Source organism: Labrus mixtus, chromosome 7 (genome assembly GCF_963584025.1).
Source record: "Labrus mixtus chromosome 7, fLabMix1.1, whole genome shotgun sequence".
NCBI lineage: Eukaryota > Metazoa > Chordata > Actinopteri > Labriformes > Labridae > Labrus > Labrus mixtus.
In genome coordinates, this window is record NC_083618.1 from 1,262,391 (window position 1) to 1,286,063 (window position 23,673).

General features: G+C 42.2%; 1 protein-coding gene across 1 annotated transcript in view; it reads right to left on the reverse strand.

The window, feature by feature from the left end:
• rassf5 (Ras association domain family member 5) overlaps positions 1–23,673 on the reverse strand; it is a 32,222-nt gene that overhangs the window by 7,229 nt on the left and 1,320 nt on the right. Inside the window, exon 2 of the mRNA XM_061041985.1 lies at positions 6,266–6,393. Within this exon, the coding sequence (XP_060897968.1) occupies positions 6,266–6,393 (128 nt within the window). The remainder of the gene's footprint in view (positions 1–6,265; positions 6,394–23,673) is intronic.

Sequence of the window (23,673 nt, forward strand, 5' to 3'; positions counted from 1 at the left end):
GTCTGTTACATAATGGTAACACCATATGCACACATGCCATGCAGACACACACACACACACACACACACACACACACACACACACACACACACACACACACACACACACACACACACACACACACACACACACACACACACACACACACACACACACACACACACACACACACAAGCCTCTGGGTGACGTGAATAAGTGTTGATGCTCTCACCCTGATAAGAACAGACAATCATCTACTGCCTACTGTCATCTACTGCAGAAGTGCTGCATGAAAACCAACCAACCTGTCTGTGTGCATGATCTGACAACATTTAAACTGTCCTGAACTTTCTCATAACTTCATCTGTTTAACCTGCTTGTGTGTGTGTGTGTGTGTGTGTGTGTGTGTGTGTGTGTGTGTGTGTGTGTGTGTGTGTGCATGTGTGTAAGCATGCTGTTGCATGTTTGACATCATGATCTTCAGGTAACACTAGACTCTATGATCAATTGACGACAGGCCAAGATTAAGGACAGAGCAAAGCAGCCAGAATGAAACTACTGAAAGGAAATACTGAAGTACAGAGAAAAAAAATGTCAACAGCATTCAGCAATAACATACAAACATGCACAAATACACATGAACAGATACATGTAATAGTGCATGTTTGTACAATGCCTTTGGTAGGACACAGCTCCACTGTCCAAACTCACACATACACATAGAAGAAGAAAATGCTCTGACCCTCAATGCATTTCATCTTAGAATATAAAAATGAGTTTATGATTATTTTTAAAGTTTCACCCAAGCTTTTCAATGTAGTTGTAGCCCTCTACACATGCAGGGGATCTGCTCTGTGTTGGAGATCCCCCACAGCGATGATATTTATTCATTTGACTGCATCAAAAAGCTGAACAGAATGAACCGGTCATAACCCCCCTGCTCAGCTCAGACATACACATGCACAAGACATAAAAGCTGGCTGTCTGATCTGGAGCAAAAGGCTCAGCTCTGGAAATAATTCATAAAGAAAGAGGATCTGAACTCCTCCTCCTCCACTGTTTTAATGAACCTAAGTGTCTCCCTGTGTGTCTGTGTACATAAAAGCATATACATGAAGGCAAATTGAACACAGTGGTATTTTTTTTTTTACATTCCCAAATACACACATTACATGATCATTTTGTCTGTTCACGTGATGCAACGTGGATCTTTGCATATCTCATTTTCATATTCAAACACAGGAAAACAGGACTCTTTCTCTGCAGGGCTTCTGTTTGACCAGAGGACTCTCTCCCTCCTGTGATCCAAAGCAGACTGTGTCAAACCATTTCATGTCAAACACTTTTATGTCAAACCAGTTTATGTCAAACTATTTTCTCTGGCTGTGTACAGACAGAGACATCAGTCAACCCTGATACCCCTCTGTCTCAACACAGCAGCAACCCTAACTCCACACACACACACTTAGACAACACAGCTGGTCAATTATTCAGAGATTAAACCTTCTCCAAGTCAGACACCAAAGGCTCTGTCAGACACTAAGACGAGAGCTGGGCATATTTTACAAGAATGCAAATGTCTCTGCAGTTCAGAAGGCTACACCAGCAACCATAATCACTGCCTGTTACACTTCTCTCAACATAAATGTACTCTATCACCTGCAGTGCATCATGGGAGAAGCCCCTCCTGCGGTGCATGTAAAGCTGTCTAAACTGTAGTTATAGCATGTGACAGGGTTCTGTGTGGAGTAATTGAATGTACAGTAGAGCAAAACCAAATCCTCAGAAAGTGTGCCAACTAAACCACAGGTTGCCATGGTAACTGGGAAAGTGGTTTGCTACAGATAAGTACTCACTCTACACACACATACACACGCACGCACACATTTTAACAGACAGAAATTCACTCACTTACAGTGATTCTGGTGCAATAGTATCAGCTGTGTTACTAAGGAAACCTCTCCCACACACTCCAGAGATGAAGCCTCCGAGAAACCTCTAGGTTAGCGTCAACAGCGCCATGCTAAAACACAGCAGACATTTCATCTCTCTGATGCTTAATCTGAGAGAGCTGCTCAAATGATAAATGATCTGCCAAAAGGCATCGAGGTTGATGAACAAGGAGGCCGGGAGATCAATGTTACACAACAGATGTATGACAGTAACCCCCTCCTACACTCACACACACCTAGAGGCCTGAACCAAGTGTGCACAAACCCCACTTCCTCTCCACACTTCTGCTTTTAGGTTGTATGTTTGTGATAGAAATGGCAGCTTTTTTCCCAGCCAAACTTCCAACACCCTACAATTTGACCAATCTGAGTTGTGTGTTACTTTTATAGATCCATTAGTGATATACCCATTTTTGTACCTTAGCTGCGTGTTTCGGCTGGCGGAAGAACGAGGTCTTGGCTGTGAAGAAAGTGAAGTCTTCGCTCTCGTCGTCCAGGCTGCAGTACCCGCTGCTCATGCTGTTGCTGCTTGTCATGGAAGGGGTCAGCACCGTGTTGACAGTCATGGAGAAGTCCAGGCTGGGTCGCCGGCACCAGAGGAGCACGTTGACAGCTTGAGGAAGTGCGTGTATATCTCAAAAAAACACACTTGGCTGATGTGCCAAGCTGCAACAATCAGAGTCTAAACGCTTCTTCTAACTGTCCTTTACTCATCCAGAAAAAGTCAGAGCTCCTCCGCTGATGCATCCAGAGAGTTAAAGTCCCACCTGTGGGGGCGAGACAGGTGAACTCGGCTCAGATTCGGCCGCTTTGCGTGCCACCAGAGAGGGGACCAGGAAATCCGAGAGAAAGCACAGACTTGTCACTTCCTCCTGACGTGTGTGTGTGTGTGTGTGTGTGTGTGTGTGTGTGTGTGTGTGTGTGTGTGTGTGTGTGTTATAGCTCTGACGTCAGTGTCAAAAACACACCATACAGTATATTCACCTGGTTTGCTGCTGAACACACACACGTGTACATTTGACCCTCATGCACACACACAAGCACACACTTGTGTCATGGAGTCAGTTTACAGGTTGGTTTCAAGTTAACTCCGCTCACCTGAGAGCCTGTTACACGCGCAAACAAATGTTCATACAAACATGCATGATGCAACACAGCACCTTAGTTCCATCCTCCAGCAAAAAAAAAAATCAAAAATCAAAGAAACCAAACAAGGAATAGTTCACTGCAAGTCCAAGCAGCAGCTCAGTTATGCCTGCGTTTAAGTGCTTGAGCGTTCATCCGTCCCTTGAGTCCTCCTGCAGCAGCAACAAGACGCTCACAGACTCTGCATTACATCCTCTCTCCTCCTCTTCCTCTGTTGCTTTGGCGATACAACCAGAACAAGAGATGGATGCCTCCCACTCAGCCTCTCTCTCCCCCATTTCTTACTCTCTCCTAGTCTGCCTCGTTGCTCCCTCACTCCCTTGCAGCCTTGCTCAACCATCTGTGGTTATCAGCCTCCAAGCACCCTCCCCCTTCTCCCTCCACTCTCTCTCTCTCTCTCTCTCTCTCTCTCTCACTCTTTCGTCCTGCAAGAGACTGCACCCTGCAGAGCATGGCCACTTCCTGTTACACAGAGAGCAAGCGAGAGAACAAGAGAGAGAGAGAGAGACGCTGATGAGTGGGAGATATGAAGCCTCACAGCTTCTGTTTTACATACGTGAGAGCAGCAGTGACAGGAAGCAGCAGAAGGGCCGGGGAAGATGGCTGCTTTTCACAGTCAAAATTTACTGAAATAATTGAACTTTTACAAAGGACAGTGCTATAATTAAGGCTTATATTTCTAAACCAATCCCGGACAGATACAGGCCAAGTCAAAAACGCAAAACCTTCAGAGCCATTTTTCCATAAACATCCGCTATTTTTGAATGTCCAGTATGCACCAGCAGCTCTCTCTGTATTTTTTAATGCGAAATGAGAGACCCTCCTAAATATTCCTCCATTTTATTTGAATTAATGTTAGAACATGAGGTCATTATTGTCCACTATATTTTCTATTACACATGTTTACATTTCATTCTGTTGGTTTCTATGTTAGTTATTTTTTTAGTCTTGTTTCTTTGTTTTCAATTTGATCTATTTTCCCTCTCTTTGATGCCATGTGAAGCACTTCAGGCTGCATGTTTGTATAAAATAGGCCTTATAATTGAAGTGGAGTCGATTTGAGAATTGCACAATCACTTCTGGTTGAGTATGGGGGAGGTCTTGCAGCTCCCAAAGTGAGATTAGGAAAATAATGAATTGCCCCTCAAATAGAGATTACAATGACCTCTAACCTCTCACTGACCCTGCAATCTGCCCTTTGTCTCTGGCAGTGACCCCTGCATCAAAAAGCATCAAATGCTCCTCTCCCTGCTGGGATTAATGATGGGTATGTGTATCTCTGCACATTCTAATATTGGCATGTATAGTATATGACTTTCAGCTACCCAGACACGTCTCTTTCCAATGTCCTGCTGTCAGGTTTGAGGTGGGTGAAGACTGATTACCAGTAGCTCTGCTCCTCGCTTCCATCAGTGTAATCACTGCAGGAGAAGGATGCTACACTCACACACACACACACACACACACACACACACACACACACACACACACACACACACACACACACACACACACACACACACACACACACACACACACACACACACACACACACACACACACACACACACACACACACAAGCCTGCATCTTGAACGACACTCCTGCTAAGTCGATAAAGCCTGGTCATTGGGCTGCATGTATGGGTTTACTGGGGGTTAAAAAAGGGATCAATTTCTGCTGATGCACACAATAGGGAGCAGTAAAGACAGAGGGGGAAAACGGCACACACACACACTACACACACATGAACAAATGCACACACACAAACAGCTGCAGCTATAAAAGAGAGCAAAAAGGGAGAAAGAGGGCTGCAGGAAATAAACTGTCACATCTCCTCTTCTCTGTAGTACTAGTGCTCTCTATGAAACAAACAAGAGTGTTAGTCACAGAGTTCACATACCTCTAAGACAGACATCATCAACACTCATTTAAATCTGACTTTCAGCTCATTATCTTTAACTACACAGTCATTAAACTAGAAAGGAAGTAGTGGCAGCGTTTAAGCTTAATATGACTAAGTGAAGAATAAGCTAAATGATGAATGTCATGATCTGGCTTGCATAAAACAGGAGCATGTTTGTGGAACAAACACAGTTTAAAGTGTGGCCACTGGACATTGGGTTAAATGTGCTCATTTATTCACTCTGCTTATTGGCTCGCTCCATTTCTCGTGACTCCCCCTCAAAACATTCAAGGATTGTGTGTATTTTGTATGCTCTCTAACACCCCCTGGCAAACTACCAAGGGTCTCATTTTGTGTGTTATCTGCCCCCTGGGAGTACAGTAGCATCCAGCATACAGCTGCAGGGGTAATCCAAATGTGTGTGTGTGTGTGTGTGTGTGTGTGTGTGTGTGTGTGTGTGTGTGTGTGTGTGTGTGTTTTTGTATGGACTGTATTGAGTGGGTGACTCAGCCTCGGATGCCAAGAGCTGCGTGCAGACTCACACTCTCTCTGGGTCTTGTATCACACATGTGATGACACAAACTGTGGGTGTAGCACTATTTCGAGGATACATTTTTACATAATAACTGTATCACTGGATATCCTGTGGCACATATGGTATGAGAGCATAAATTGTTGTAATGATAGATTTTGAAATTAAATACTGAAATATGTTACTAAATTTATTCCAATGGCGTACACAAGATCTGAGAAAGTGTTGAGCTAACACACCACGCTGTACTGGAGGTCCCCGCTGAGAAACTAAGATTAACCTAATTAGTTTGCATTCGCATAAGAGCATCTGAGGAAGTGAGCACATCGAGAGGAGGAAGACGAGGGAGGCTCTGAGAGCAAGAGAGCGGGCAGGAGAGAGGGAGATACATCACGTGCTTTAGTGACAAATCGCAGTCTGTCCTGAGAACACTCTGTGACCAGAAAAGGCAAATGAGTGCATATTTAAATTCATAAATAGACCACGGAGCAGGAGGAGGGACAGCATGTTGTGAAAGAGTAGGACGGTTATGTAAAAGTTCAGACCTGAAGAGATGCTGCAGAATGAACCCTCCCATTACCCAGTGACTCATGTACACCTCTGCAAAATAACTCCCATAAAGAGCCGGACACACTCCATGTTAGATCATGTATTTGCTCTTCAACAGTGGCCTTTGAAATACCACAGAGAGTTCTCAGCATCCTTTTAGAAGTAATGATGATTTATTTTTTTGTATTTTAAAAATGCCCACCTTGTGCCGGGCTGCTTTGGAATAGCAGTGGCTTCTGGGAGATGGAGTTTCTTTGGAGTCTCTGTCCTTCTGGTTGCAGTCGAGCTGAACCTGGCTCTCACACTCCAGGTGACAGGTGTAGCTGCAGTCTGAAGGACAACAACAACAACAAAACAACAAAGGAATCAAGACCACTTATAATATAAGGACACAAACCAATCACTGAAAAGGACAGAATAATTTGATTATATATTTAATGTAATCTCCTTGATATGTGACAAGTCAAGTGTGTGTGTTTGAAAAAAAAGATGTAATCCAGCATGTTAAATCATCCTTTATACAGAATATTAGCTCCATCTAGTGGTTAAAGCAGGACACGCAGTCACAATGTACAGTGGGAATTCATTGACAAAAAATACACTTGACATGTGAAGAATAAACTTAGATAATAATAATTCTAGAGCCATTATCAGATAAAATCCAGTAACAACTCATATTATCAAAATTCAAATAAACTGAGAAATAGTGAAAATCACAAACTTTAGCCTACTTATTACACCTTTGAAACCACCACCATACATCTAATTAACCAATCAGATGTTAGGAAAAATACTAAGCAAAGTCCAACAAAATAAGCATGGTATTTCAGAGGAAGACACAAAAGTTGTTCCCGCTGCTTCGTTTGTGGCGTATAAATGTGTATGATTGGGATTTGTTACTTCTGATGGACTCTTTACTCAGCAGCCTCTACCATCAGTGTGTGAATGTGTATGAATGGATGAGTTAATACTGATGGACTCTTTACTCAGCAGCCTCTACCATCAGTGTGTGAATGTGTATGAATGGATGAGTTAATACTGATGGACACTTTACTCAGCAGTCTCTACCATCAGTGTGTGAATGTGTATGAATGGATGAGTTAATACTGATGGACACTTTACTCAGCAGCCTCTACCATCAGTGTGTGAGTGTGTATGAATGGATGAGTTAATACTGATGGACTCTTTACTCAGCAGCCTCTACCATCAGTGTGTGAATGTGTATGAATGGATGAGTTAATACTGATGGACTCTTTACTCAGCAGCCTCTACCATCAGTGTGTGAATGTGTATGAATGGATGAGTTAATACTGATGGACTCTTTACTCAGCAGCCTCTACCATCAGTGTGTGAATGTGTATGAATGGATGAGTTAATACTGATGGACTCTTTACTCAGCAGCCTCTACCATCAGTGTGTGAATGTGTATGAATGGATGAGTTAATACTGATGGACTCTTTACTCAGCAGCCTCTACCATCAGTGTGTGAATGTGTATGAATGGATGAGTTAATACTGATGGACACTTTACTCAGCAGCCTCTACCATCAGTGTGTGAATGTGTATGAATGGATGAGTTAATACTGATGGACTCTTTACTCAGCAGCCTCTACCATCAGTGTGTGAATGTGTATGAATGGATGAGTTAATACTGATGGACTCTTTACTCAGCAGCCTCTACCATCAGTGTGTGAATGTGTATGAATGGATGAGTTAATACTGATGGACTCTTTACTCAGCAGCCTCTACCATCAGTGTGTGAATGTGTATGAATGGATGAGTTAATACTGATGGACTCTTTACTCAGCAGCCTCTACCATCAGTGTGTGAATGTGTATGAATGGATGAGTTAATACTGATGGACTCTTTACTCAGCAGCCTCTACCATCAGTGTGTGAATGTGTATGAATGGAGGAGTTAATACTGATGGACTCTTTACTCAGCAGCCTCTACCATCAGTGAGTGAATGTGTATGAATGGATGAGTTAATACTGATGGACTCTTTACTCAGCAGCCTCTACCATCAGTGTGTGAGTGTGTATGAATGGATGAGTTAATACTGATGGACTCTTTACTCAGCGGCCTCTACCATCAGTGTGTGAATGTGTAGGTGTGACCTGCAGTGTAAAAGAGCTTTGAGTAGTCAGAAGACTAGAAAAGCGATATCTAAGCTCAAGTCCATTTACTATTTACCAATACACTTTATATGGACTTACTGTATTGTTACAATGTATGGAAACACTCCAATATACTGCACCACTACAGAAACCCTGGTCTGGTTATATCACATCTTACTGCTCTGTCAAAGAAAGAAAAGATGACGGTATTTCCAAGAAAAACTTTCCAAAATAGTCCACTGTTTTTACATTTTTTTGATGTGGCTCCACATTGGTTGGTCTCAGCTTATTTATGCAGCGTAGACTTTATTGTGGCTAGAAGCTCTCCCCCGAGACAAACAGCCTCACATCTAACTTCTCTGCTCATGAGATAATCCATGCTAAAGAAAAAGACGAAGAAAACCACATAGGCAACGAGGACTGCTGTTTTAAGGAAACACTGAGTCAGTTTCTCATTGTGGCCCTCAAGAAGGAGTGCTTCTAAAAGCACACTAACATATAGATCGAATAATAACCACATCTCAGTGCTGGGAGATATCCCTATCGTGATGGGGGGGGGATTTTAACATTGTATTGGATAAAGTTATTGATAAATCGCCCTGTGCACCTAGCAAAGGTAGAAATAATGCTGAAAAAGCTTTGAATACTCTGATGAAAGACCAAGCATTAGTGGATATATGGAGATTAACACATCCGACAGAGAAAGATTACACTTTCTATTCAATACCCCACAATTCACATTCCAGATTGGACTATTTCTTGGTGAGCAAGCCTTGGGTGGACAATACTCTGACTTGCAGTATAGGGAGTCGGCATATCTCAGACCACAGTCCAGTGGAACTTGCACTTTGAAGTGAACCCCCCATACACAGGTATGGGGGTTCACTTCAAGACAAGGAGCTGTGCAAGATTATTAATACTGAAATTGACAACTACCTTGAACATAACATGGGCTCAGTGTCCTCATCGAGTATATTGTGGGAGGCCTTAAACGTCTACTTAAGAGGTCAGATAATGGGATTTCAAGCCAGAAGGAAGAAACAAGAGACAGAGAAGCAACTAAAATTGGAAGCATTATTAAAAGAAGCTGAGACTGAAATGTACACGAATCCCATAACTGGAAATATTAGGAAGGTTACCAGTCTCAAATTTCAACTTAACTCCTTATATGCAAAGTCAGTGGAACATGCGTTGTTCACAACACAGGCAAAATGTTATGAGGACGGTGAACGAGCTTCTAAACTCTTGGCATGCAGACTTAAAAAAGTAAAAACTAGGAACATAATTACAGCTGTAAAAGATAAATATGACAATGTGCTGACTAATGAGAAACAAATAAACAACACCTATAAGGAATATTTTGAGTCATTATACCAATCAGAAATAACACCATCTGACCACGAAAGTATTAACCACAAGATGGAGCTATTTCTTAATCATATACAAATACCATCTATCAATGCTAAGGAAAAAAGTATAATAGAGGGAGATATAACAGTAGAAGAAATAAATATAGCTATCCTCCAAATGGTTCCCGGCAAATCACCTGGGATGGGCGGCCTCCCACAAGAATTTTACTCAAAGTTTCAACACAAACTAACACCCCTACTACTGGCACACTACAATTAAGTTTTTCTAACTGGCGCTTTCTCCACCTTTTCAAATACAGCATCAATTATTCTTCTTAATAATTATTTCCCAAGAAAGATAAAGACCCCTTGCTTTGCGGGAGCAAGCGTCCTTTGTCTATTCTAAATTGTGATATTAAGATATTGTCCAAAGTGTTGGCTAATAGGCTGGAACGGGTAATAGCTAAATTGGTTCATTCAGACCAAGTAGGTTACATTAGGCAACGGCACAGCTCCGATAACATCAGGCATCTATTGAATAGTGGGCAAAAAGAAACTCCCCGTCTCCTACCCTGGCACTGTCTTTAGATGCTGAAAAGGCCTTTGACAGGGTGGAATGGGGTTACCTGTTTAATATACTGGAGAAATATGGGTTTGGCCCCTATTTCATCTGGCGTGTTAGTAGTTTATATTCTGGGGCCTGTGCCTCTGTTATTACAAACGGTTTAGCCTCTCACACTTTTGAACTACATAGAGGGACCAGACAGGGGTGCCCCCTATCTCCCTTGCTGTTTATCCTTGCCCTGGAGCCTCTTGCTATTGCAATAAGAGAGAACTCTGATATCACAGAAGTGATGATAGCAAATAAAATTCATAAAATATTATTATATGCAGACAACATTATCTTGCTCCTCTCCCAGCCCCTACAGTCAGTTAAGAACGTCTTGGCAACAATAGATGATTTCTCCACCTTCTCTGGATACAAAGTAAATTGGTCCAAAACAGAGGCCTTCCCCCTCTCCGATCCGACATTTTTGCCTGACTTGAGTGCATTTAACATTTCCGTTCCTCAACATGGCATTACATATTTAGGCATTACATTTCCACAGGATATAAAGAACATAGCAAAAGTAAACTTTGGACACACACTTGAGGAAATTAAAAAACAACTTGGGAGGTGGAAGGGACCGAACCTATCGCTTTGGGGTAAAATATCTTCCATAAAAATGATGGTCTTCCCCAAACTATTTTATTTACTAAACATGCTGCCAATCCAAATACCTGATAATATATACAAACAAGTTAACAAACACATACACCATTTTTTATGGAGTGGACGCAAGGCACGATTTAGCCTAACAACTTTACAAACACCCAAAGAAAAGGGAGGGTTTAATTTGCCTAATCTCCAACTATATCATTGGGCTTTCACACTTAATAAGTTTATAATGACAGTTAGATCTCCCTTACCCGAGCCATCCTGGGCTAATATCGAGCAACACTTCATCCTACCCGCTCAGTTGAAAGATGCTATACATATTAAACAGCAAGGTGTAGTAGAACAACACCCTTGTCTGAGTTTCATTTACCACATCTGGAGGAAGATTCATAAAATTACCAGGGAAGCTGTATTACAGTCTCCATGGGTACCCATTTGTGATAATCCGTTTTTAACTATAGGTAAGAAGCCGATCCAATGGAAGGAGTTGCATAGAAGTGGCGTTTCTGCAACACATTGGGACAAATGCTTACTAGAACGAGATCAATCTAAAATAAACACACCTGGAATCTATAAAGAACTTATTAACAAGATAACATCGAACTTTCAGGAAACAAGGAGACTATGGAGTACAGATTTAGGGTGCGACATAACTGAAGAAGAGTGGGATGAGGCTAAAAAGCTAATATACTGTAGATGGAAAGACGTTTCAGCTCCCACCACCCTAGACTGGTGTCATGCACTTGGAAAAATAGCCAAACTGGAAAAAGTCGTATACAGCAACATAGACACTGTGCACAAATATGACATAATCTGGGGCCCTTTTCTCTCTTTTATGATATGACTCGGTATTGACTCTGAGCTGCGATTGAACAACTGTTCTTCTCATAAATGGGAAAAAAAAAAAGAAAGAAAGAAAGAAAAAGCAAAATAGAAGAAGAAAAAAGAAAAGGGGAATATTATAATAATAATGTATGTATATGGTCGGCACTTGCGTATGTATGTATATACTGTATATGTGCACTTTGAGTATGTGTATTCATGTGTGAGGATGGGTATATGTATGAGAGTAAGTGCATGTATGTATATATGTGTATATGTATGTATTTAGAGACATATATAACCGGGCAGGAATTTATAAAATACTGTACTCTCTTACTAAAAAATGTATACAGGTAAAACAATCGCTCTTTAAAATGTGGAACATTGACAACATATCATGTCATAAGGAGGTTTACACCAGAACAACCATTTTAAATATTTGTGAATATTTTGCATGTGGTCCTATGTTATCTATGGCACCAATAAGGGGCTTGTCAGTCCATAGTCTATTTCTGACAGGCTTGGGAACATATAGCCTCTGAATAATTTATGTTTAGAGTTTTTCCTTGTATTTTTTTCCCATTGCCTGTTTCTGTTTTAATTTTAAAAGAACATTCAATAAAAAGAGAATCAAAAAAAAAAAAAAAAAAAGTGTAGCAAAGAGGAATGTTCAGATAAAGGATACTTTGCTTGTGACACCTAAGGGGTCACACCATGAGAAGGGGTAGAAATGAGTATCATGTGTTTGTGACGGAGGCCGGTTGGCAGAGAGGGAGAGTAAGAGGGCAGGGCTGCAGCGCCTCGATGACAGAAGGGATGTGTTTAGGAAAGAGTCGAGTTAAGATAAGGGGTGCTTCTTCTGATGACAGTTTAGAGGTCATCACAGAAAGAGAGAAAGAGAGGAAGCACACAGGGGAAGGAAGAGAGAAGCTCCTTTCCTTCATTTACTTTATCCACCCTCATTATTGATAACACAAGTGATTTTCTGCACTTTTTTATTTAGAGTTGGCTGAAAGGATTGATACCATTCTCCTTTGTGTCCTCGTGCAGGCAAACGCCCCCTGATTTCTATAGACACGAGTTGTATCATTCACATTTAAATCTTGGCATGAAAGGGAACAAGCATGTAAACAAACGTTCAAAATGTTCCTATAGGACTCGAGGAGATTTAGTAGACAAACACACTTCAGTTTTATTATCATAATGCACTTTTTGTATTCCCGTGCTCTGTATCATGATTATAGACTGTACATAACATGGATGTGGTCTCAGTCAGTCTCACCCATTGGTTTCTTAAAGAGGTGTTATGAAGCCCAATGATGACCATTATCATATTGGAAATGCTGATTCCAACTAACTTCTATCTAATCGAGAAGTAGGCAAAAGGTGGGGCTGAGACGGGCTGATCGTGGTTGCTGAAACCTGCCCATCTAGAACAAAGACGACAGTTTAAGGTCAGTAACAGGATCTAAAGATTGGCGGGGGGGTTCCTTGGTTTTTGGAGCCAGCATCAGTAGGAGGAACTGCAGCTTTTTGCACTTCCACATTGGCTCCATATTCTAACAACAGAGGTAATGATAAATAGAAAATGGAACTTCCTAAAAGCTCCATTGTGCAACTAGTGGTAAAAAAACAACCTTTAAACCTTATATGCTTTAGGTATAAAGACAAAGAAATTATGTTTTGATACTCAGAGAAAAGGAGGCCCTGCATGCTCTTTCTCATGATAAGCCATTTTGAAGACAGGAATTGCTGCAGGGTGGACCGCAAGGAAATTGGGAGGAACCCTCTGATATTGAAAACCTGGTGTACACCTACAATAACACACACTGCTGTCAGCAAGTCAAGGATCCACATTATTCCCACACTGATAAGACACTGTGTCTCTCACTCACACACACAGCTACTGTATTTGTACACACACAACAAGGAGATCATCATTTCCATATTGTAAAAACAAACTATATGCTGGGACGGTGTATATTTTTGCAAACGTCCTTGTGAAAGTAATTTAGAGTTTGCTATCATGTGGATTTTGGATTTTGGATTTTTAAAAAACCTCATCCTGTCATTTCATTTTGTGTGTTTACAATAAAGGTGTAAGGTTCTGCTCTCGGTGAATACATAGAAGGTCTTTATATTTATTAAGAGCATTACTCGTCTCTAGATACAAAGGTGTGTGCATGCTTTGGTGCAGTAGGTGAAGTCTGTGCACCTCCTCGTGATTCTCCAGCATGCATGTGACCACTAATGAGCAGCTGGAGAAACTGCAGCAGTCATGCAGTGACCCAGAAGGGCTGTGAAGGTTATGCTGGGTGCGCCTTGCTGACACTGCAGGGCACAATCACAGAGACTCATGAGCGAGGAGAATGAAAGCAAAAGTAAGCAAAGGGGGTTCGTCAGCAGAAAGTACCAGTTTTACTTCTGAATGTCGATTAAATGCCAAAGGAACACCCCCTCCATGCTCAAACTTGCAGGGGGTTTCCCTTTTGCTGTTCTGTGGAAAGTACAATGTTACACAGTCTTATGAATGGGGAAGTTGTCTTGATGTTAAAGGCAGTAGAGGCTGATTCCCCCCATTGTGGGATTTATCAGGAAAAACTGTGTTCAAGTCAACTTAAAGGAAGGTGACAACAGCTTTTATTTTGAAGAAGACAAAGTACAATGATACGCTGGAAACTACACAGTAATTGCCCAAAAAGCTTTTATTTCTTGTCTCAGCACTGATGAAGCAAAAAAGGCCTCTCCGTACTCTGTTCTCTTTGACTTTGAAGTGTTTCAGTTGCAAACAAAACTTCAATAACCTCATGGACCTTTTCAAAGTATTCATGATTTAAAGAGGAAAAACTGTAGCTGTCAGACCTTTAAAGAGCATTTTTAACTGGCTTTGAAGAAATGTACTTTTTATATTAACATCAGGTTGTTCCACTTTAATTCTAAATTTTTTATCTTACGTCTGAATTGTGTCTTTGGAACTGTTAAACGTTATATATGTCTTGTGTGCATAGGAGCAATTTGTAGTTAATATAAGAGACAAGAGACTTTTATTTTGGTGAACACACATTCAAATAAAACATGCACAGACAGGACTCCCAAGAGATGACTGCGATGAAGTTTAACCATAAACACTCATCGGTATCTGTTCCTCCATGCACATAGCAGCCGTGTCTACAGTCTGTGTGTGTTGTTTCAACACAAAGAAGAAGAAGAAGAAGAAGGGCTGTGTTGTTATGTGTCGCCTGGCCTCAGTAGCTCCTCGACGGCTGTCTCAGTCTGTCATCACATCATTCCAGTCTTACTGCTTCTAAAGTGACACGGCCTCCAGACAGAGCGAGACGACGATGATGATGCACACAGTAGGAGACAGAGGAAGAGGCCTCACAGGAAACTACATCACTGGAAATAAGATAAAGGAGCTTAGATACAGGGATCTATATGTGGTGGCTGAGCTAACTTCCACTGCTGCACTTTGGGTCAATAACAGCGAGGGAACAGGAGTAGGAAGAGGAGCTTCGATTACAGCGTGTTAAATGGACGAGAAATCTGCTCTCAAAGAGGACATTCTTATAGCCTTCTAAATGATTCATGGTCGTGTTTCTCCTAAAATCTCAATCCTATCTTTCTTGGGGGACCAAGCAGCCGGAAAATTGTCCCTTTTTCTGCATCATTTCCTGTAACTTTCTTGAAGATAGTGGACGTGGGTTTGTTTGTCCTGTGAGATGGTGGGTGTGGGACAGACAGATTAGTCGTGATTCTCAGGTCATGGAGGATGTCTGCATGGAACCAGATAGAACCACGAGGGAGGGACATATTGTATTTACTCCCTGTCTGGTCCAGGAGGGAGGGAGGGAGGAGGTAAATAGGGTTAAGGACGGTAGCTATAAATTAGGGGGCGAGGATATTAACACAGTGGCTAATGAATCTAAACGGAGCTCTGCAAGTCTTATGAGGGAATTAGGAGCAGATTTGGGGTCTGTTGGGGGGGCTTTAGACGGTCTGATCCCATCATAGCTCATTTAGAGTGGGTTATCTAGCCTCTCCTACTGTGCAAATGCTCGCCATGCTACTCAAAACTACTGCTTTCCATCCTTGTTTTCCATCATTATTAATCAAAATGTCTCACTCTAATTTTCTCACACACTCGCTCAGACACCATTAATAAGAAAGCTTCCAAGAAAACTCAAGACATGACTAAATAAAACCTCTTTGTCATAATAAAATCCATCCCATCTCACCTTGACATCTGTGTTTGTGCACAAAGATAATTTTATATTTGATACTGTATCTTGTTTTAACTCCATCACTGCAGCGCCTCTCCCCTCCCTCAGTTCCTCCATCTGTCAAAACTATACGGTACAGACGCTCCTTAAATTAACTAAACAAACAAACAAACAAAGAATCACACTGTCAATGCTTCATTTGAGGCTTTAAATGCTTATTCTATCCACTGTGTTGCATATGGGTGCAGCTGAACTATCTTCATGGCCAAGCAAAAATACAGCAGCTAAGACCAGAAGATGCACCAAAACGCACAAGTAGATGTTACCTTTATTTTTGTTATTTCGTATTTAGAATGGACATTTGAACTCTTGAGGTAGTGAGTTGTTAAGTCTTAAGTTAAGCCTTACTTGAAGTTGTTTGGTAAAGTTTGGGGACCCACAATAGAGATATATGAATTGGTTAAAATCCAGGCAGCAGTGGCTCAAATAAACTGACATTTTGTCACTTTATATATATAAAAGTCGATTGAAGACAATACCTGATAGCTTGCATTTCCCATAAGGCAATTTGATAATAATGTTTGACCCTCCATGCTTGATAAAGGTCAATTCACTAAAACCCAATGGCACATTTTGAACAGACTTTCTATTCAATGTTTTCAGGCTCTGCCAATGTTGATGATCTATGACATCATCAGTGTTATTTTCTGTTTCAGATATTTTAAATCTTTCTGGAGCCACAGAGCAAGTCATACTGTGTATACTTTGTACTTAACACTTCCTGTCCTTTAAAGTCTTTCTACGTGATTTTTCACTCTTAAATATAATATAAATCAAGTATATCCTCTGAAAATAACTCTGTGAGTCATGACTGTCTACAATGGGTGTAACACCCGAGTCCCACTGTCTGTGATGTTTTCAGAGTTTTCAGAGTCCTATCTTCACTTTGTTTACATCGTCGGGACGGCCGGCTGACTCCTCCCCTCGTGTATAAAAGTTGTTTAATTGAGGGACTAGAGAAAAGAAGAATAACATACTGTACTCACTGCTTAACTGTGTTTCTAGATCACGCTCATTTCAGGTAAATTTACATGCAGTGTGAAGATACGAGCAGAATAAAGATCACTAGCATTAGCATGCTAACACAACAATGCAGCGCGAGTTGTTTTGGTTTCATGCTGGTGCTCAAGGGCAACATCTGCTGGATCAAAAAATCACATATAAAGCCTTTAAGGGCTGCAAAATATCTGCCCTCTTCAACATACGTAAACAAGTTTTATATATTTTAATAGACAGTAGTTTAACCTTGCTCCTGAACATATTATCTACTCAAATCATGAGATCACAGGAAACATGGTACTAGTTTTTTAACAATTCAACTGATAGGAATTTTCCGACAGTAGCATCCAGGATTATGCCTTCAACAGACGATAAAAATAGATGAAAGAAGCAACAGAGGAGGAAGAGGGGAATCTGATTCAGGCAAGTTAATTCTAACAAAGATTAACTGGGTTTCCTTCAGGGAGCACCGTCTAAAAATACACTTTATCTGTCTGACCCAGGCTCGAGCTGCTGGGGCTTTCTATGAGGCATTTAAGGCTGCAGCATGACGTCACTCAGGTGGAGCAGTAAGCAAATGACGAGCATCACCCTGAGTCATGTTTGGTCAGTGTCTTATCAAGCTCTCACAGGAGGGAACACACTAAATGCACAATCATAGACACACAAAAGAGCTGAAGTGACATCTTTGTTCAGCTGTCAGTTTAATGCTGTGAATGGATCAATACTTCTGCAGCATCCAGCCATTTTACTCCCTGCCTTTCTTTTGTTTTTAACCCGGCCGCACTTTGAGATTATGTTACATTATGTTTACATCACCCTCCCTAAAAAAAAAAAAAAACATCATTAGCCTGCTACGTATTTAGAGGAACTATGGGAAAAATCAATACCATGCAGCTTCCAGCAGGCTCACTGTTACCTCTCATTCCTGCTTCAAATAAAAAGTCGATAACATAATCCAGTTAGGTAGAATTTTCCAGACAGTTTCAAATGATGTAGGTTTTATGTGTGTGTGTGTGTGTGTGTGTGTCCAAAGCATGATAAAATGTAGAACAAACTGTCATTTATGACAATCTGCAGCATATATCCTCACGTTTAACACACAATCTTATACACAAAGAACAAAAGCAAGAGGAAAAGATCATTTGTTCCAGTGGGGATGGTCTGCTATAGACAAAGAGTAACCAGGCATATGAGCACCGCAGTTCACAGATAGACGGCCTGATGCACACAATACCCAAATATTTTGGCCCACAGCCGACCTTTGAGGCCAAACCGGCTCAACCTGTCGACTCATCACCTTTTCCTTTCTTTCCAAAATACTGACCCCTATCAACAGCCAACTGTTCAACTTCTAAATCTCAAATCAGAGTTTTCCACTCACTGGTCCCACTCAAGTTTTTCCCCCATACCTGAGGTGGTGAGCAGAGACCCATTAGAGGACGATCGTCTCAGGATCCGCAGGCCGTCACTCCAGGAGCGAGACTTGGGCAGCCTCTTTAGCAGCCGCCCCAGTCGCCGTGACACCTGGCCGAAGCAAGCGCTGCCGACCTCCCCGTCAGAATCCCCCCTGACCTCCTCCAGACGCAGCTGCACCTGCCCGAGAAAGGCGCCGCCCACTCCCGTGCCCTCGACTCCCTCGCACCCAGCCTCCTCCTTTGACTTCTGCGGGACAGGTGATGTTATCTGTGCCATGGACGGAGCATGGTGGCACCACCCGGCGGGCGCCGTCCTGTGTGTGTAGCCCTCGCTGGCCCTCCTCTCCTGGCCACGGCTGCTCCTGTCCCTCTGAGGGCTGCCCCAGCGCCAGCCCCCCCAGTTCCCCCCTCTGCCATCCCAGCGTAGCCACTCTGCCACTGGTGCCACGCTCCGAATAAACAGCCCCCTCTCCGCTCGCTCTGCCACCCCTCCACCTGTGCTCCACACACAGCTCTCCACTTGCCTCACACTCTTCTCCTCTGACGGATCTTTCCTCGTACCTCAGCGTGCAGACATGAGCCCCCCGGAATCTCTGCTGTACGACTTGTTCCTCTCTAACGTCTCTCTGTTATCAATGCGCCCTCATCCTCTCTCTCTCTCTCCCCTACTTCTCTCTACTGCAGCACCCACACACTCTGCAGTAACGAACAGCCAGCTTAAAGAGACAGAGCCCCCCCCTATAGTCCCCTCTCTGCTCTCTTTCCGTTCCCTTGCTTGCCGACTGTACACACTTCATTCAGAAATAGAGAACATAGATCAGAAACATCATACCACTGACTCTACTTTTTCTCTTTTTCCCCCCTTTTCTCCCGTTACCTTGGTGTGAAAACCCTCCAGCCCAGTGGTGGAGGAGAATGAGTCAGCCAATCCAGTCCAACCCCAAAACATTTACATATCTTGCATCACACAAAATAGCGTGTGCATGTGAATGTGTGTGGGTTTGGCTGTTATTAATACGCACTGTGAGACTGAAGGAGAGAAGGAGAGCCACCGGGAGTTTTTCTGCCCTACTTCTAAAGATGAAGAGTTTGGAGGAACAGGATGTGCTCACCAATTTCACTCTCAAGTATATGACATAATCTCAATGAATGACATAAGAGGTGTAGCCTATGATGTCACCTTTTTGTTTTCACTGATGCACCAAGTATGACGAAGTGTTTTTAACCTACAAAACCAAAATCATCTCTTTCTAATAAGTGCTCGAGGATGTCTTTGTGGCGTCCTCTCTGCCCCATCCACCTCTTCCTCTGCAGTCCACCTATCACTATCCACCAAGGACAACCTAAATATAGCCTGGTTGAAAATCCCCACTGTTCTGCCATACATACAGCCGAGCAGAAATGGAGAGAAGAAAAACCAAACACCATGCAGGTATTACCACACACACACAAAATCCTTCACTTCCTTTTTTATGGGTTCCAAAGATGTACATCAATGGCTGACTGGGTGTCTCTCCCTTTTTCTAAGAAACTGAGCAAAAATACAAAAGGTGAGACATAGCACGGTGACTAACATGTGTTCAACAGCCTTTAATGCAGCCTTGTTTCTTGATTCTGTTTGTTTCTAGTCTAAGACATATGAGCTCTGAAGGAATGTCTTTGGCTAGTTAAAACTATATCCTCAGCAGGGCTGGCAGAGCAACAGCTCTGGTATGCCGGGAAAAGAAGGTTACGAGCCAACAACCCTCCTTCCATGTTTTCTTCTTCCACAGTGAATGGAGCTTTGAGAGGACCAATGTGACATGGCTGAAAGGGTTTCTCAGACAAAGTCTTCACTGTGTAGATGAAGGGAAGGGCTGAAATAAGGAAAAGACAGGGTTTAAGAAAACATCCTCAAGAGAGCGATGAGAAATGCCATGGGGCATAATAAAAAAACCCGGGGAAGGTTACGGTGTGTGTGTGTGTGTCTCTGTAGTGACCAGCACACCACCCCACACATCTGCGCTGTGATAACAACAGGCTCCACACTTCATGCAAATATTTAAGCCCCAATAATGTTAGCCATTAGGTTAGGTTTTATGAGATTCCGAGAACTACCAGAGAGTTAACATGCAGGGTTGACTTTGCTCACAAACAAACAGCACTCGAAAATGCGACTTTTCCTGTTGGGAAATGGTTTTCAGAGGAGCTCTGGTCTCGAGAGCATTCACCTTTGTGTTCTGCAAACATGGCCCCTTTCAACAGTTTCTAAGTCTACATAGGTTTCCAATGTTATAACAAAAAAAGTAGAGAGAGTTCATAGAAATGTTTGATATTTCATAAACTGTTTGAAACATTCATTGATCAAAATGTCAGGAGTTTCCTGATTCCAGCATGCAAACTTTGAGAAACTATATAGAATGCACATTTGGACAGAATGAACAATGGGGACCTCACTTTGGATGTTTTCATTCACTGATAACATCTTACAGCCTTTGCAATTCATTCACGCGTCCAATTTTTTAACCATGTTAACTAGATTCTTGCATACAAACAAGAAGTCAATTGTTTAAAATACACACACACAAAAAACAGAACATACTTGGGATTTTTTTGTAACGATCCCACCTCATGTGCAGCATCTTACTTATGAACTGTAAACTAGACCAACAACCCTAACATATTTACGTTCATTGTTTGTGATGACTAGAGATGTTGATGTCACTAAGGTGTTCTTTTTAATCCAAATACTGATTCTGATACCTTTACTTCAGCCAAAACAGAATTCCTCCCAGATACTAGTGTTATCAAAACAGATTATACAAAAAGTGAAAAATCACTGATTGCTGATATTGAGCTCTGCATGCTGTTTGTTAAAGTCACACAACGAGCTTCCTACAACCAATCGATTTTTTGGGGCTAACTGGTTACGGCATTGGATCGGTGCGTTGACTGACATTTTCAGAAGTATTGGAGGTTGGTGCCAGTCGGCTATCAGAACAAATATAATCATACAATATAGTTGATCATCAACAGATGCTTCCAGCATGTCATGTTGTGTTTTCTAACACGTGTAAAATGCCCTTAAATATGACAACTACATTGTTTTGTGTTACACTGTGATTCCCACACATAATCTGTATGTATGTAGATATAGTTTATATACAGTTAGAGGTGCATGTCTTGTTTAACAGAGATTAGGAAAAAGGAAATAAGAGGACCACCAAACCCAGTGTGTCAGAGGACTGGAACCACTGGTACTACTGACAGCATGACTCCCCGAGAGCTTTAATTAAATATTAATCTGGTGTCTGACTCTGTCTGCAGTCTGTAATCCCAACCGCTCAATCCCTGAGACATAATCTCAGACCAGAGACACCCAGAGCTGGGATTAAGGAGGCAACCATTACTCCCTGGCTTCTTCCTGCCTTCACTGGCCCAACAGCTCAGCACGGAGAGACGACAAATCAGATCAGAAGAGGAAAGATGAACAAGCCACTGACAGGATACAACCTAAATACTCTACAGATTTATATAACTGTAATGCACTGGATTCATAAAGCTTTGTGACTGTGTCTGTTACACTTTGTTTGTGCATGTATCAATGAAGTAGCACCCGACATGGGCCAGATATGTAAGAGAAGCAGTCATAGACTGACACTTATCATGTTGACATGGTGCTAATATGCTTATTTTTTATGCACCATTAGGGCCTTAATCCACAAATTGCTCTCAGCTGTGTGTATTTATGCATATGTGGAGTGGGGGGCTGCTGTATACTAGCAGTGACTTGTTGAAAATCAAATCCCAGCAAACCCCCACGAGGAGCAATAAAGATTTAGGAAACAGCAGAACCACAGCCAAAAGGCAGCAGGAGGAACACATTCAGAGGATTACACAACAACACACAGCAGACTATGAGACAGGGAGCTCTGGCTTCTTTAGATTGACAGAATCCACTGTTGGGGCAAGGCCACATCACAACCGTCCCTGCAAGCTCTCCATTTCCCAAGGGGGGTGAGAAGAACTGAATCTCTGTTTCTATAAGCTTCAGATACAACAAAGCAAACACACATACAGAGAGGGGGATAAATGAAAGACAGACGGAGGTACGAGGCATACAGCAAGACAAAGACGCAGAGTGATGGTTGTTTATGGCTGCAAGGCCTCCGTCTCTCCCTCCCTGTCATTTGCTGGGTGTAGTTGAGAGAAGAGCATGTGTGTGTGCGTGTGTGTGCCATTTTCTATTCAGGCAGTTTTGGTTTTGTTTCTTCCCACAAAAATACCCTGACATGCCTAAATTTGTATCGCTTGTCACAAATGTCCTGGTGACCCCCCGGGACTGTACACCACGATCACCTCGGATCGTTTTCCAAGAAAAGAAAAGAAAGGAAAAGCAGAAAAAAGTTTCCAGAGGACAGATGCTTGGCATGGTTGAAACTACAACTAATTAGCTTGATCCATAAAAAGGACTAACGTGGACAAAAAAAATCTTAAAACTCATGACTGCGTGTGTGTTTCACTGTGTGTGTGTGAATAGTGTTCTAGTAATCTCTGCTCTCGCTCCACTGAGTTCTTGCTGATAGCACACTAAATCAGACAGCTCCGCAGTGCTGGACAAACTCTCGCTCTTTTCCCCTATCCCTCACTCGGCTCTCTCTCCCATCGCTCTCGTTCTAGCCCTCCATCGCTCCTCGTTCCCTCCACCTCTCCTCCAGCTCTTTCTACTATTTTTGTCATCCCAGAGTCCAACCACTTTTTTTTATCATTTCCTTTCTATTTTTTCTCCATTTCCCATCAGCTCTATTCCTCTTTTTTATTTTTTTTATTGGTCGATTTCATTCCATACTTCTCTTTATTTGCTTTATCTCACACTTTACTCTGCAGCAGAGTCAAGAGATCTGCTGACACAATGCCAGCTCAGCATGCACCGCAGACACACACACACATACTCTAACATAGCAGGCATTCATGTGCCGTTATGTGTGCAGAAAGTTACGACCACACAAATCTCTGGTGTGTGATTGGTGTATACGTAAGTGCCAGATTAAACACATATCCAGTCTGCCAGGTCAAATTGGCTTTGTCTGCACTCTCTTTGTCCCGGGGCTGCACAGGTGGGAGTGATGTCATCAGAGCAAGCCAGAATTTATAGTCAGGTATGTGACTCCAGAGATACGAGGCACAGTTAATCTAAGCAGATTTAAAAGGCAAGAAGTATAAGCCCTCAGATGTATCATCTTAAAAAATTGCTGCATTCACTGTAAGGAACTACTTACTGTCTCATTCTGACTTTCTGACCTTCTCTTCTGAAGCAAGGCAGCTAAATTGGTTCTCATGGACTAACAATTAAGTTTGAGTTTTACAGATTGTTTTCAATGCACCACTGAATTCAACCGTCTCTGCCAGGAGAGGTTACAAATCAACG